Genomic DNA, 16033 nt, shown 5'->3' with positions numbered 1-16033 from the left:
TGACAGCTTGAAGACAGGGTTGGAAAAACCACCTTATATGATATTTGCATAAAACAGCTACAGTTTAACCAAATAGGAAGAAAAAGAAGCAAAAGAAGAACTAGCTTTAAGGCTGCGTTTTCATTAAACCTTCAGATCAATATCACTTTAAACGCATCCTGCTAGCTTTAATAGCAAAAATCTCACAGCAGAAGCAAAAATTATAATCACATAAGAGTAGAGGAGATAAGGCCCGTGTGTACATTTTCAAGGCAAGGAATACTAACAAAAAAAATACAACAACTGCATAATGTCTCCAAGCCACACTTGCTTGAAAATTAAAAAGAAAAATCGCATACACACACACACACACACACACACACACACACACACACACACACACACACACACACACACACACACACACGCGCGCGCTCCTCCTGCACACAAAACCAGCCCAAGAAGCCAATAGAACAGAAAGAGCAGGGGGTCTTGGAGGAGATTTGCATGGCACCCTCTCCCCGGACCCACAGACGTCCAGGTTTGCAGACGTCACTGGTCGATGATCTTTGTTTTCTCTCCACCTCTCGGAGGAGGAATACAAGTTTATCATCCAGCCCGGGACGGGACGGTCTCCTCTGCCTTTTGCTCCTCTTCTTCCTCCGTCTGTCGCCTTGCACTCGGCTATTCCTCCTGTATGGTGGATATCCTGCTCAACACTTCTTTCTTGGATGATATGGGGGATCATTCAAAAAGTAAGATTATTCCCTTTCTAATTCCCCTTTATTTTGTGCGTGCGAGGGGGTTTATTTGGACTTTTATGTCATTGACGCTGTTTAGACGCCTGGGTTTGATGATTAATCTCTTAATAATATTCAAGGCTTGCAGAAAATTCCTAAAAATTTGCAAGAGATCCGTTCACAAAGCCTGTTCACACCTCACCTTTAACATAACTGGGCTATAAAAAACGTGTGTGGTGGTCATATTTTTTTAAACCCACGTCGTTATGCTTGGGGATATTTTTAGCTCCTGTGGCCTAATTATAATTATTCAGCAATATTCTTGGAATGAACCTACAAGCTTGATGTGATATGTACGCAATAGTTTCTCTTCTTAAGCTTGGCGTGGGTTTGAAGGGATGTCGTGAGGATTAAAAGAGCACATACGATCTTGCATTATTGCATTCCCACTTCACAGAGAAGTCAGGAATCGCAATGTGTGTGGGCTGTGGAAGTCAGATACACGACCAGTACATCCTGAGAGTGTCCCCGGACCTGGAGTGGCACGCAGCCTGCCTCAAGTGTGCAGAGTGCAACCAGCATCTGGACGAGACCTGCACTTGCTTCGTCCGAGACGGAAAGACTTACTGTAAAAGAGATTATGCAAGGTAGTAAGTCAGCAGAGTTTTCTGGATTTTCTTTTTTCCTTTTCTATTTTTTAAAGAAACCGTTAAAAATACTGGTTATTTTTTATTTATTTTTTAAAGGATGAGGCAAAAATGATAAGTCCATCATGATGGGCTATATTAATTGCGAATGCACAGGTTAATTAAAGCCCAGAGCTCAGTTTGATTTGAGTTATAGACATTCGGGGCTTAAAATTATTGTCCCTGCCCAGTTAAGCTAGTGCTCGTTTTGTTAGGATCATGAAGTGAGACCAGCATCAGATTTAAGTCCAAATAAATAATACGAAATATACAGAATTAATGCATGGGACCAACACATCTCCGTGATCCTCTGCAGGTTATTTGGCATCAAATGTGCAAAGTGTAACATGGGCTTCTGTAGCAGCGACCTGGTGATGAGAGCCCGGGACAATGTGTATCACATGGAGTGCTTTCGGTGCTCGGTGTGCAGCCGACACCTCCTGCCGGGGGACGAGTTCTCCCTGCGGGACGACGAGCTGCTGTGCCGGGCCGACCACGGCTTGATGATGGAGAGGGCCTCAGCAGGGAGCCCGCTGAGCCCGGGGAACATTCACAACAGACCGCTACACATCTCAGGTACAAGCTGGCTTATTGTTTACATACCAGGCACATTATTATTATTATTATTATTATTATTATTATTATTAGTATTATTAGTATTATTATTCACATTTGTATGTATCTATTAACCGGTTATGTGTATATACACCAAATCTATTTTTGACACATTCACTATTTCACGATTAATAGGCCTCCATATTTAAATTGATTGTGTTGATACCATTGGAGTATATTTGACCGTTTACAGTGATACCTGTAATAAGACATGGGGCATTTGAATTTTTTAAAGGCTTGTCTACTTTTGCCCCTTAAATAAAACATGCAGTTATTTAGTTTAACTTTTAAATTTTCCGTCTCCTTAGATCCAGTTTCGGTCCGGCACCCTCCACATCACCGAAACCACGTACACAAGCCGTCCGAGAAGACCACCAGAGTGCGGACGGTGCTCAACGAGAAGCAGCTCCACACACTGCGGACCTGCTACAATGCCAATCCGAGACCGGACGCTCTGATGAAGGAGCAGCTGGTGGAGATGACCGGCCTGAGCCCCAGGGTGATCCGCGTCTGGTTTCAGAACAAGCGCTGCAAAGACAAGAAGAAGTCCATCCTGATGAAACAGCTTCAGCAGCAGCAGCACAACGACAAAACCGTGAGTAAACGAGGGGGGGAAAAACAAACGTTTTCAGTTGCAAATAATCTGACGTTTCAACACCTACAAACACAAGTCTACTTTGTAACTACTGCGCAGCAGCTTATCGTGGCAACTTTCATTTAAAGCAGGACAACTGAAGCCCAGTAATAACACGAAAAGGCAGTGCTGATGCTCATGACTAATGTATAACAATAACAAATTCATAGAAACGCTGATAATAAAAAAAAAATGACAAAAAGGGGGGAAAGTCACAAATAAAATCATTTAAAATAAGTGTATCTTATTTTACGGAATTGTAAAGGAAATGTAAATTAAACTAAAAAAAATAATAACAATAATAATAAAGCTTTGAAACACGGAAACCGCTCCATATACTGCTATTTTGCAAGTTAAAATTATTATTATTATTATTATTATTATTATTATTATTATACGTGGATATTTCCTGCATTTTAGTTTGTTATTTTTTAAAGCGTATGAGCTGCATTTTATTTATTTCCATTACGTTTTAGCTATTTGTTTATACGATAAGCTATAAGCTAAAAACAAACAAACAAACAATGCGCCCCCCCCCCCAAAAAAAATAAATAAATAAATAAAACCCCAACAAAAAAACCCCAAAACATAATAATGCAAAACGTAACAAAGGAAATAAACTAATAATTTAAACACATTGAGATTGGAAGGTTTTACTCGGCAAACAGCGCACTAACCTTTATCCCAGCTTTATCCATCCGCTGACTAACGCATATTTGATTGAACTGAATATTTTGTATTTTTTTAATCTCTCTCATAGAATCTGCAGGGCCTGACAGGCACACCTCTGGTGGCAGGCAGTCCTATCCGCCACGACAACACCGTGCAGGGGAATCCTGTGGAGGTGCAGTCCTACCAGCCTCCATGGAAAACCCTCAGCGACTTCGCCCTGCAGACCGATCTCGACCAGCCTGCTTTCCAACAACTGGTGGGATTGAACGTCATAAATTATACTCAAAATGTTGAACTGGCATGAAGGGTGCTGCTTACATACATGCGCAGACAGGGGGAGGGTAAGAGCGAGACCTTAGTGATGAAAGACATTTATATAAAATTCACAGTTATAAATGGCTTTATCCATCAGATTGGAGACATTTAAACGCAAAATGCATGTTTTGTGTGTATCAAGTCACTTGATCTGGCGGTCATCTTATCGAAGATGGGGATTCGTGAGATTATGCGAGGAATTTGGGCCTATAGTTTTAAATGGATTCATTTCATACTTTTAAGTTTTTAAAAGAAAAAAAACCCTCTCTGTGTGTATATAAAGATATATTTAAATGCTCCATTCACACATGTTGAAGTCTCCCTAATGTGGTCTTGTTAAAAATGTAAGACATTTCTCTGCTGAATTGATTATTTCCCCCTTTTGGCAGGTGTCTTTCTCTGAAGCGGGCTCTCTGGGGAACTCCTCGGGCAGTGATGTGACCTCTCTGTCGTCTCAGTTGCCGGACACTCCGAACAGTATGGTGCCGAGTCCGGTGGACACGTGAGGAAGTACCGGGATCAGCTGGAGGCACCGAGCTGCAGGACTGCGCAAAAACCCTCAGTGACATTCAAAGAACGAATATAACAGCCAGGATGGATTTTGCTGGAGGATCATTTCATTCAAGTCCCCTTTGGAGGATTTGAGGTCTGACTGTTCCCTGTACATCTAGGTATCTGATCCCACTCTCCTGCCCCATGACACTTCGGCAGGACACGCAGCTGTTCATGGACATTCTGGTTTTCGAGCTATATATGGGACACCTTGCCTCCACAACGCCCACACCTGAACTGAACACAACGGGAATATATGGTGGGATTTAAACACGGGAGCCTGCTCTGGACGTCCGAACGCTAATGCTTACAGTATGTTTTAAAGGGGAAAAAAAATACAAGCTGTGTAGATGTGCATGATTTCCACGTTCACTATCGACTATTGTAAATTATTGAAACAGATTAAGAGTGAGGTGCGTGCTGTTCGCGGTTCCTCCAGAAAAAAATAAGTTATTATTATTTATTATTGAAGGCAGACATGGCTGGACTTAACAATAAATTGACTGATTATTGCATGCAAAATCCATTTGTTCCATAAACATTCAGAAGATTTTAATTATGGTCAGTGAAAATAAATCAGTTTTATGGGAAATGACAGCGCATCTGCTGCTTATAAAGCGTGACTTTGTTTAAAGTGGGGATTGATCTGGAAAAGCTCAGGGAAAAAAAGTGGTGCAAAAAAGAGAGAAAAACTCACACTCCTTCGGCCAGTTCAATCTTTCAGTTTTACACATGTTCTTGTTTCTAGAGGTGCAAACCTCCACACCGTGAGGCAGGAGCCTGCAACACTGAATCTGCTTATATTTAGCGTTTCTGCGCCAAGTGGATCAGTGACTGATGGTTGACAATATATTATTATTAGGCATTTGGCACATGTATCACGGTTCACTGAGTGAGACACAATAGTCTGCGGCTTTTTTAATCTGACTTGATATGTTTTTATGGCTTTGAATGTTTACACTGGCTATATGAGTATTAATGCGCTCCTCAGCCTGGGGCTGAAATTTATAGCAAATTGTGCGTAATGTTATGTTCCAGTTATGGTGATAAAATGATAAAAATCGAGCTTTTTTAGGGGGAAAAGTGCAAAAAAAAAAAAAAAAAAAAAGTGAACCATTACAACCATGTGAATCCCCGTGGTTAGGCTACAAGTCTAGACAGAGGACAGGCTTCGGCGGCCCCCTTATCTACATCTGGCATCACCTGCAAAGGATACGCTGAATGGGCCCACAACAAAACGCGCAGCGCTGAGGGGACTCCCAGCCTGCGGACGCATTCTGGCGTGTCTTGAGTTTATTTTCATTCCAGTAGGAATCCTGAGCGACAAATAGCCGCTGGACAAGAGAGCATACAGGTCAAGCCGTCACTGACATCCTACACCCGCTACAATTTGTCGGGGAGGATCTTTTCTTTTCTTTAAAAAAAATAAAAAAATAAAAATCACTGAAGGAAACGAGATCTGATTAAAATGAACAATCCTGTTACCTGCTGGTAAATATTTAAAAGTGGCAAATTAGATACAGCAGTGGTAACTATTTGTTTAATATTAAAAAAAGGCTATGGGGTGATATAACCTGTGGATTTTAACAGGGATTATCTTGTAACCGATCAGGACAACCTAAACTTACAATGTCAAGACTGCATTTCCGCACAATGAAGTGAGTCTAACCTGTAGATTGCCGCATTTCAGTTTTTTCTTCTTGTAGTTCGATTTGGGCAGCTAGATCCAAAAAACCTCAATATGTCTCAACCAGTTCATATGTACTCATGTGTCGTCAATGACAGCTCACATTGGGCACCATTATCCAACTCCATAGGAAGCCAAATTAAGGGTGGACATGGAGTTTAAATACCTCTGCTCATTGTGCACAGAAAAAAATCTGACACCACATAATCACATATATTTGTTTTATTTTTGATTACAAACTCAATAAATTATATTAATTTGTAAGTTCCTCCTAACAAAAAGTGAATGAACAGGAAAAAAATGTGACATTTAAAAAATAGAACCTTTAACACATATCAGGAATCAAGGCAGGGCATTTTTTTTTTTTTAAACTGGCATTATGTAGACTACAGAACATTCTAGTAATTCACATTCAACCAAATAATACACACACACACACACACACACAGTATAGAAGAAAACGTTTGGCAAATTATATATTACAGTATAAGTAAGTACTTCATGTTTAGATGGTCACTGCTTTAAGCTTTACTGTCTACAAACGGAACAAACAGAAGTAAATGGCTTATTTAGACGTTAAATGAAGTAGTTGTGTGCATGTTCTCACTGAAATGTACAAATAAGACATTTTGTGCAAATTCCTCTTAAACAACAGAATGACTTTCAAGAAATCAAACTAGATGCACAAATATACAAGGCTTCTTTCTTTCTTGTACATCTGACACAGTTTGAACAGCATATCTTTTACTCATGTGCAAAAACAAAAAAATAGCTGAAAACATCTCCACATCTTAGTGTCTTTTCTAACGATTAATACAGTGCTTTGTCATCACGTTTGCAGCTCCATCAGTCCTCCTGCTTTTTGAGGAAAAACTGCAGCGCTGAATCCCACTGATCTCTTGGAAAGCGGTTGGACAGTTCACAGAAATCCAGTGGCTGAAAAACTGTAGACAGAAAAACAGAAATCCTTTTAAAACCCAGTGTAGAATTTCACAAAAACAAGTGGGTGCTGAAATTCTTCACGAAGACATTTTTATTAATCCATCCATCCATCCATTCACTTCCGCTTATCCTTTTCAGGGTCGCGGGGGGCGCTGGAGCCTATCCCAGCTGTTATAACAAAACAGATCAAACTAATTGCAGATATGGTTTTAACCACCCCATGATATTAAAATATTTCTACACAACTAAAAATTTACTGAACTAAACTAAAGAACTTACCCGTTTTACTTGGTTTATTGTCTGAATCCTTCTCCTCTGATGCACAATCCTAAGAGAATACAGAGGCTTTAGTATCATCATACAGTGTACTGCAGATTATGCAATATGAGTAATATCTGAATCAATTAAAATAAAAAATGTTCTCGTTGCAATTTACTCAGTAAGCTAAGCCACTCCGGATTAAATCGTTCCACTCTGAGGAATGTTCCTGAGGTTAACACAGAGATGAGGGCAGCGGGGCGAGACGCCATGCGTTATTGCTTTGTTTGAAAGACGTGACAATAGCTTGTCTCCCTCTGAATGGAAGTTAATCTGTGTCTAAACAGTGGAGCTTGCAGAGAGGTGAGGGGGCTTGTTGTCAGGAGGAAGATGAAGGAGACAAGCTGTTTACTGGGAGGTGAACCAGTGGCAGGTAAATCCAGTGTGAAGGAAACCGTTTGTCTTTGTAAAGCCCGGCCTGTTACTGATTCACCGGGGCCTGGATGAGCAGTCGTCAATCAGCTGATGCACAGGGGCTTCCTTATAGTGTGAATGAGATTAACTGGGTGTGGATGCTCTATTTAGAAGACTGGACTCATTTATAATACTTTCCGCATTTCTGCAAATTCCTCTTCACAAGAAATCAAACAGATGGACTGATATAAGGTTCAGATGTTATGTGTGTGTATGTTTACTACTCTTATTTTGAGAAACATACAAATCACTCATACAGTTTAATTAAGCCTGCATCTCTAAGAGGAATTTATGCCCTACATGTTGGAATATACTTTACGTTTTTATACAAACACTGATGCTAAAGAGCAATTAGTGCTAAATGTATATATCCCAACACATAGTGGTGATCAACAATTGTGTATTTAAGTGTTTTTACAAAGCACGGTACAAGTGTGACAATGTTTCTATATTTACCTGAATGAATCTGGCCAGCAGCACGCAGCTCATCTCCTGCTGCAGGATGACCTTGTTCTCAGGGTTGTTGTAGCAGGCCGAGATGAGCGAGGGAAAGAGTACTCTGATGAGGCGTGGGTGGCTAAAGTACTGGAAGGGCAGCTGACACAGTTTCTGCAGTACGCTGGGCTGGCGGCCAGATTGCACTATCACCTGGAACACACAGGGAGCGGGGGATAGTCAGTCACCGAGCCAGTCGGTGGCACTGCTGGTTGTAAATCAACGCCCTGTACACCTCCCACATGTAAATCTGCCACTAAAAACAACACACCAACAGCTATTAGGAGGAGACCTGGGGGCGGTGGGGGGCACAGCCTCCCATGACACAATCACAGGCTATAAAACAATGATGGGATGTTTTGTTGCAAAAACGGTTATAGCGGAGCTGCTGTAACATGCACGAGGGGAAACGAGAAATGTGAAGCGATGTTATCGTTTGTGACTAAAACGTCACTTTCGAGTTTCGCGTTAAGGTCTTTAGGCAACGCGAAAGCAGGAGGGAATCAGTGAAGGAGTGAAGCTCAGGTTGAGAGAGCATTAACAGGGCAACAGGGTGGGGTGGCGTGTGAAAGGCAGGCTCCACCGACAGCTTGGCCACCCCCACTTTAAGAAATGAGCAATACCATTAATGGCATTTTCACCAGGCTGACATCCTGCTCTCCATCACAGCCAGTCATTCTTACATCCGGACCACCAGTATTAAAACCAAATCACTCGCAGCCTCATTTGATTAGAAAGGTGGCTGCTGCAAAGAGAGGGGTCTCCGGCTAATGCTCTGGTCATCGCCCCTAAGCTCGACAGGACCATCAGCACGTGGTCGAAAGCCGGGAAGGTCAGCCTGTTAAAGCCTGGCTGGAAAAACATCCCATGTTGCTTTACAGGTACAGACTCCGCGCCAATGGAAACCAGAAGGGCAAGGAGAGGTCCACGAGTCCCAGTGACATAAATTCACAAGATTTACAAGATTTTAAAAATACTCTCTGTAATACTCTTCCATTGGTTTCTCCTTTGATAATGCACTTTGAGTTCGAGCAGCCGGATAAACAAAGCGATAATTCATTGCTTTTTATCTGTTCAAGGTGAAGGTTCTCAGAGCTGGCCTCTACAGCGGAGTTCAAAGGGACACAAAACAGTGTCATTCCCCCATCATCATTTGTTTAAAGAATCCATATGGACAGTCTGAACTTTAAGGTAACACAAGTCCTTGAAAAGGGCAGAAGCAGTGAATTTGTCAACCTGAAATGTAAGCACTGGGAGAGAGCACGCAAATCATGTGTGCACTGGTGTGTATTACTATATCACTGAAAACCTTCTCTCAGTATCCGCAACACTTTTCACTCACTTTTCTTCCCCTAAGGAATTTGGGGACCCAGACATATCAATCCATTGACGAAAGCAAAAAAAAAAAAAAAAAAGCAAAAAGTTAGGTTCTGGTTGTTTCTACATGTAGGGCTGCTTATTTTCACAGGGTCTAGATTTAGTATTTTATTGCTACTTCTTCCATTAAAGCCTACATTTTATCTTTTGTGTTGCAACGCTGCCTGAAGATAAAACTGGAAACAAGGGCGTGGAAATTTATGCACTCGTATTCATCCGAAAGCCAAAGCTATGATTATGCAAAAGCTAAAGCATCTCTTCGTTATTGTTTATTAACACAGAGCATGTTGGGGTATCATAATTTAACACCGCAGCAAGTACTGGATGTTTGAGCAGGAGTTCTAAGGTGATCCAACACACAAATCACCCAGGGATCTCATAATCCTCCACTACGCACAATTCCATCTTCAGCTGCCTAAACAAATTGTCCAACTTCAAGTGCCTGACGCAGAAAAGGCATAAAACACAGCCTGGTGGCAGCGACAGCCTGGAGGTAAAAGAACAGAGTCGCCTGCCAACTTTCCGCACCTCTACCAGGTGAAGAGCGGCACCGGAGTCTGAAATGGCTTCCAGCTAAAGATTATGCTTTAGCATTACTTCTCCTGGCATAGCTGAAGTATCAGCGGCGCAAAAGCTCGACGTCATAAAACTAACAACAAGCATGTGAATCTCTGCGTCTGGTCCACGTATAACGCAGGCCCTGTAAAACCTCAAGTGTCCTGGCTGCTCTGGTCTTTCTTAAGTTCAGAGACATGGCCTTTGAAAAAAATGTTTTTATGATGCTCCATTACATAACTTCCTCACTGGTCACAATGACAACAACAAGTGTGTAAAGTTAATGTTCTGAAACAAACAAATTCCTGGGAAAAAGCCAGCGTCAAAGCTGAAACCACAGTTTAAAGGAGAAAAGGAAAAAAAAAAAAGAAAGATTGTAATTATACAGTCTCACAATACAGTACACTTCTCAAATAACATAAATAGCCTGTATGGATGAGGTTGGCATTTATTTCTTACTGATTAAATTTGTAATGTCACAACTGTGGATGCATTTCCAAACACCTCAGGAGGAACCAGAGCCAGAGTGGGGTCATATATCTGACACTTAAAGCCACAATATAAACCAGATTCAGTGGGACTCCTTTACTGATAAGAAAAGCAGCACAACAGACCACATAAAGCAAAGTTTCTCAAATAAGTGTTTAGTGCTTTTTTACAGCAGTTACAATGGCTGATGGGGATGTGTGCAGGACGCTGTGTAAACTTCCTCTGGACAATTGGACGTTAGCCGCAGACACTGACAAAAATGCTCCAACTTGATGTTTAAGGTAACTGTCAGTCGTTTCAAAAACGAGCTCACCGTTTACACAATAAAGCTCAATAACACTTTATTTATGAGTTGCCGCTGTCATCCCATCCCAGATTTACCCAGTGATAATTCTGCACTGAAGCTAGCATGACAACAGTGTTACAGACAAATGGAAACTCCTCACTGAAAGGCCCGCGGGAATAAAAATATCCTCAGCTTCACTTAAAATCAGCTGGACCTGTGCTTCACCCCCGGAGCTGGGTGTAAATCATGGACTGAGCTAACAATCGGGCACTCTTCTGCCAGTTAGTGGAGTGTGTATGCATGTCTGTGTCTCTCTCTGCCTCTGTTTACTCTGCTGGGTGATACAGAGTGTGCATTTCCCGCTGCTGGCTCCCCATGGTCTGCACGAGCTGCACTTACCCTGCAGGCAGTAAGGGCTTGGTTGTCTTGGCAGTAATGGACTGCTGAAGGAAGAGTTTCAACATCAGGTTAACAGGAATTACAGGCCTAAAGCCTGGTGTGGGCCTGCGGGGCAGAGGAAACGCCCTCAAAGAGAATGGGAAGAAGAAGACTGACCCCACAGAGAATGATGAGCTCAGGAGGTGTGTGTGTGTGTGTGTGTGTGTGTGTGCAGTCTAGAGACAATCCATAGCTCATGTAAAGGCTACTGGTATAAAAACAACCGTTTATGAAATATAAGCACAGAAAAATTAGGTGCTCTCAGATGCCTCCAGAGTGAAACATCCATACAGTACCTGAAATCAGACCCGCTGTGTGTGTTGACAGCACTTGTGTGTGGCTTCCTTTGCTTGCGTGTGTGTGGCAATTTTCCATGTGCTGTATTCTTAAGATTTCCACACTCTAAAATTGCTTTGTCTTTCTAAAAGGCGAGCAGGAGTCAGGTGGGTTAACATGTCACCAGTTTATAATTACTGCCCGTCAGCTTAAGATCCAACATCATCACTACGGATTAATGTATTAAAGACACGGAGATTAACAGTGCATCTCTCTGGTGAAAAAGGAAATACAGTTTCATGTCAGTCAGCTACAAAACAGATTTCACTTTTGTCCTTTTTTTGTGTCAAAAATTCTTTACAGACACAAGCAGCAGACAATGAAACACATGGCTACATGACTCGGTGGCCCCCGTAAGCAGGGACACACTTATGAAAACACACAACCCTACATATGTCACTCTCCCAATGGCTTTTTGTGTGACAAGGTGAATTATTCATGCCCCCCCAGAGCAGAGGGAATATATCACTATGTAAAGGGGCTGCTTCAAAGTTCTGCTTTTTATGAGCAGCTTTATTTCTAGAGCATATATATAAACAAAAGCTGGTGTGCTGACAGTGAATCAGCAGTCTCTGTGACCGCACAGGCCTTGGGTTGGGCCGCTTTTGTGTTCTGCCAGTGCTTACATTAGCTTGAGAAAAGCTCAAGCTGCTCTAAATATTCTCCTTAACGCCATCCATCTTTGGTGCAGAACTGAATGGACGCATTCCAGGAACTGGACCACTGGCAAAGATCAACTCTGTGCGAAGGTTGTGAGGGATCTTGTTTCCTGACAATCTATACACAAATGTGTGTGTGTGTGTTTTTTTTTTTCTTTTAAAGATCCAAATGCAAGGTAAGTTCAGTCAGCTTCCAGGTTGTGAAGGAAGTTTTTGCATCAAATTAGCATCATGCAAATGTTTTAATAAAATATGGGATTACATGTGCTTTGTTATCATCGCTGTGGCTGTGCAAAGACAAACAGTCTATCAAACGGTTAATGCTTAATTAGTCAAAATAATATGCAAACTGGAGCTACAATGTCCAACAAATGCAAATTGTGTACATCAGAATAATTAAATTGGGGTTTGCCCTCTGCTACTATCCAAAGTAGCACATACACTGGAGGCACCTTTAATTAGAAGTAAAAAAAGAAAAAGAAAAAACGGCACATTAAAATCTGTAACCAGCCCATAAATTGTTGTGATAGGGGCTGATTGTAACAGTGTGGGTGTAGACTGAAGCGGTGGCTGCTGCCTGTGTGAGACAGGCTTAGCATAATCAAAGGCCAGCCAACTGTAGCACGACTAATCAGGGGGCCGGTAGACGGGCCATGCATGACAGCCAATTACACAGCAGCCAGGTCTGCACCATCGCATCCTGCTCACTTCCACAGAGCCCCCTAAGTAGTTGTAACACCAGGACCAGCACACAGCCCCGCTTTTAAAAGGAGCGAACAATAGGTCGCTCTGTGGGACAATAGACGACACGCGGACCAAAACCAGGAAAGTGCCAAGGCGTGAATCTTTAAAGAGGTGCTTTATGTTACAATTACAAAACGACATCCTTTTTAAACCCCTGACCAATTATACACGAGAAGAACAACAGTAAGATGATTATCACCAGTCTTTGAACAAGTGTGAGCAATAAATGTAACTAGTGTGGAAATATCTAATTAGCTGACAAATAACAGAAAATCTGTTGCAAGTTTTATAAGCGATTAACAGGATCAAGTAGAGGTTAAATGATGCTCATCAGTTTTAGTGCTAAATAGGTAATCATTTAAAAAAAAATTACAGATTTTAGTTTTCATCAGATACAAAAAGCAATCTGAACAAATAGATGGCAAGAAATAAATCAAGAAAATCATATGATGATCTCATAATCCAAAATAAAACTAATAACTTCTTAACGTCTTCTGAAGGACTCCAAACACAAATTTTCCAACAAGATTTTCTTTTCTTAAATGCCTCATCTATGAACAGTAAAAACTAGATGTCAAAAAAAAAAAAAAAAAAAAAAAAAAAGACAAAGTTACTTCTCCCTTTATGATAAACAAAATATATATATATATGTGCAGTGTTTATGTGAAGAGTAGCTTGGTTTACAACACAATTAAATATGGTGTGCCAGTGTATCTTAGGTTCAAGCTAGTTTACCTGGTTGTCGGGATGGTTAACGGTGAAGTATCCCACACAGATGATGACTTCGTGCAGCAGCTCTTCAGATGATTGCTGGGTACAGTACCAGAGCAGGGAGCTGACGATGTGTCGGAAAGCTAGAGACAGGCCCTCTGCCCCTAGAACGGACTGACAGGTCACAGAAAAAGCACGTCAGCGTGCATCACAGGTAATTTAGATGTAAACTGACTACGACTGTTATTGTAAAGAGCTTTTACAACAATTACAACACACAGTAATAAAAGGTTATATATGTTTTGTTGGTGGGAACAAACTTGGTGTACGTGTATAAGCAAATCAAAGGGGGTCTGGCCGTAAAACACCCCGATCCCACACTGAAATGACATACTATTAGCTGCCAGCAGACAGTATTTATTAAACATGTCAGCGTGACAAAGCGCTATAAGATCATCACATGTTGCACTACAAGCTTGGTTGTGTTAGCCTTTATACATAATAAAAAAATAAATGAATTAAATAAAAAAATAGGAAAGTGAATTCAGGTTTTGTGTCATGAAACAAACTATATTTAGCAAAAAAAAATAAATTTAGATTAAAAAAAAGAAAAAACAAAAAAGAAAACTGGAAAATAATAGTGAACGGCACTGCATTCAAACAAAAACAGGCTCTTTTACTCTTTTTGATGAGGTTTTCCTAACAATGACTTGAAAGTTTGTTGCTGCATTTTTCTGCCAAAATGCAACTAACTGTATAACCCAGTTATATTTATACTGACTGAATTCTTGTGAAATTCCCTTCTAAACACAGCACTGAGAGCTTATGTGGTTGCAAACTGAGCCTGAACAATAGCCTCAATGCAGATCAACCATCCATTTCAAGTATATTATGTACTAGCTGTTGCAGAGCGGTAATGCAAGACATGAGGTGATTACAACTCATGGCTTTTTTTTCTTCTTCTTAAAAAACCAAAAAACCAACCAAAAACCAGAAACCACACATTATTTAAAATGTTCATAAAACTACGACAGTAAAACGCTTTCATTTCCAGCTGTTTTGAGTTGCCTGAATATGGCGGGTCAGTGAGAGGAAGCTGCTTCAAAGTAATTACCACAAGACATTAAGATAATTAACAGCATTCTCGCTCACTCTTCTGGCTTTCAGTCTATGCGGTGACTTAGCACAGTGAAGCTGTCGCCCTCCCCTCCTCGCGCTGGGTAATGTATGGCCCTGCATACAGTGATAATCACTCGCTTTCTGTTCTAACTGCTGACCCTTACTGCTCTATTCAACCCCCCCAAAAAATGACCTGGGGATGGGGGGGTGTCAAAGGGTACCTGTGTTTATGTGCACAGGTCATCTTTGTCATGGGGAGAGTAAAGTCTTATAATGGAAATATACTAACACTCAGCTGATGATATACACGGATTTATTAAATCCAGGGCACTTTTAGGTCATTTAAATATTCTACTGCTTTATATTTATATTATGTAACTGTCAACAATGTGCAAAATCTCTATTAATAAATAAAAAGGAATCAGAATACATTTTATCATTTTACCTGGAAGGCAGACAGGTCAAGAAGGGCAAAACTGTTGAGGAAGCGGATGCCTTGTAAAGCCACCTGGATGACCCCAGGGCCGTAGGGCTCCTGACTCTGGCAAGCAGACTCTGGCAAGAAACTGTGAAGCAGGATACAATACAGGGTGTGCACCACCCCTACCAAGTCTGTCGACTGCAAGAGTGCCGTCAGTCCAGTTGGGTCCTGGCGTTTATTGTCGAATATACTGGGAGCACTAAAGAGGAAGACATGCAACTGTATGCTCAGAAACAAAAATACAAAAACACAAAACTAAAATAAATCGATGGGGAAGAACACTGACAAATAGAACGACAATCATACTGGAACACATTACACAATACTTTAGGAAATACTTTAAATATTTTGTTCTTTTCTGCAGCTGATGCCACATCCCCAAACTAAGGAGACAAAACACAGCTCAGACCTCGGCAGCTTCTTGATTTACTCACCAGACACAAGCTTAAAAAAGATTTTCCTTTAGATAAGAGATACTACGCTGTTAACGCTGCTGGATTACCTGACTGGGGCGAGTGGAAGAGCACCAAGTTTGAAATGTGCTGTATATTACCCGGCTGGATCACACAGCAGCTCTCAAGTTCATCTCCTGCCATTTGTGTGCCTCTGGTTTATTCATGGAATAACACTTTTTCATTTTGTTGCATGCAAGAAGCTTCCAAGCTGCTTCATTTTTGACTTAATAAGTACCATAAACTGACAGCCAGATTAGCTAAGGAGGGGGACCTTCAAGATTCAAGATTAGCCCTTTCCCTCGCACTCCTCCTACAGTAAACACAGCAATACCGC

General features: G+C 41.2%; 2 protein-coding genes across 4 annotated transcripts in view; one reads left to right on the top strand and one right to left on the bottom strand.

Moving 5' to 3' along the window:
• The first annotated feature begins 349 nt into the window (after positions 1 to 349).
• isl2a (ISL LIM homeobox 2a) lies at positions 350 to 6156 on the top strand. The gene is made up of 6 exons (XM_040025712.1): positions 350 to 734; positions 1177 to 1366; positions 1722 to 1981; positions 2329 to 2615; positions 3415 to 3582; positions 4031 to 6156. The coding sequence occupies exons 1-6, from the start codon at positions 542 to 544 to the stop codon at positions 4145 to 4147; spliced, it is 1215 nt and encodes a 404-aa protein (XP_039881646.1). The 5' UTR covers positions 350 to 541; the 3' UTR covers positions 4148 to 6156.
• A 439-nt stretch (positions 6157 to 6595) lies between these two features.
• Positions 6596 to 16033, bottom strand: part of scaper (S-phase cyclin A-associated protein in the ER) — a 57617-nt gene continuing 48179 nt past the window's right edge. For all 3 annotated transcript variants that reach the window (XM_040025706.1, XM_040025708.1, XM_040025707.1), the window contains 5 exons: positions 15209 to 15443; positions 13669 to 13818; positions 8011 to 8202; positions 7102 to 7150; positions 6596 to 6824 (listed from right to left, as the gene is read on the bottom strand). In XM_040025706.1, coding sequence (XP_039881640.1) covers positions 6727 to 6824; positions 7102 to 7150; positions 8011 to 8202; positions 13669 to 13818; positions 15209 to 15443 — 724 coding nt within the window. In that variant the 3' untranslated portion in view covers positions 6596 to 6726. The remainder of the gene's footprint in view (positions 6825 to 7101; positions 7151 to 8010; positions 8203 to 13668; positions 13819 to 15208; positions 15444 to 16033) is intronic.

This window comes from Simochromis diagramma, unplaced genomic scaffold, assembly GCF_900408965.1.
Source record: "Simochromis diagramma unplaced genomic scaffold, fSimDia1.1 OVJJ01000293.1, whole genome shotgun sequence".
NCBI classification, from domain to species: Eukaryota; Metazoa; Chordata; class Actinopteri; order Cichliformes; family Cichlidae; genus Simochromis; species Simochromis diagramma.
This window is presented reverse-complemented; position numbering and strand designations above follow the sequence as displayed.

What these genes read in the sequence shown, in the direction of transcription:
- isl2a (XM_040025712.1), top strand. Translation starts at nt 542, where the DNA reads ATGATCTTTGTTTTCTCTCCACCTCTCGGAGGAGGAATACAAGTTTAT. An exon ending in TATGGGGGATCATTCAAAAA is followed by an intron (nt 735 to 1,176) that starts GTAAGATTATTC and finishes CCCACTTCACAG; the next exon opens with AGAAGTCAGGAATCGCAATG. An exon ending in TGTAAAAGAGATTATGCAAG is followed by an intron (nt 1,367 to 1,721) that starts GTAGTAAGTCAG and finishes GATCCTCTGCAG; the next exon opens with GTTATTTGGCATCAAATGTG.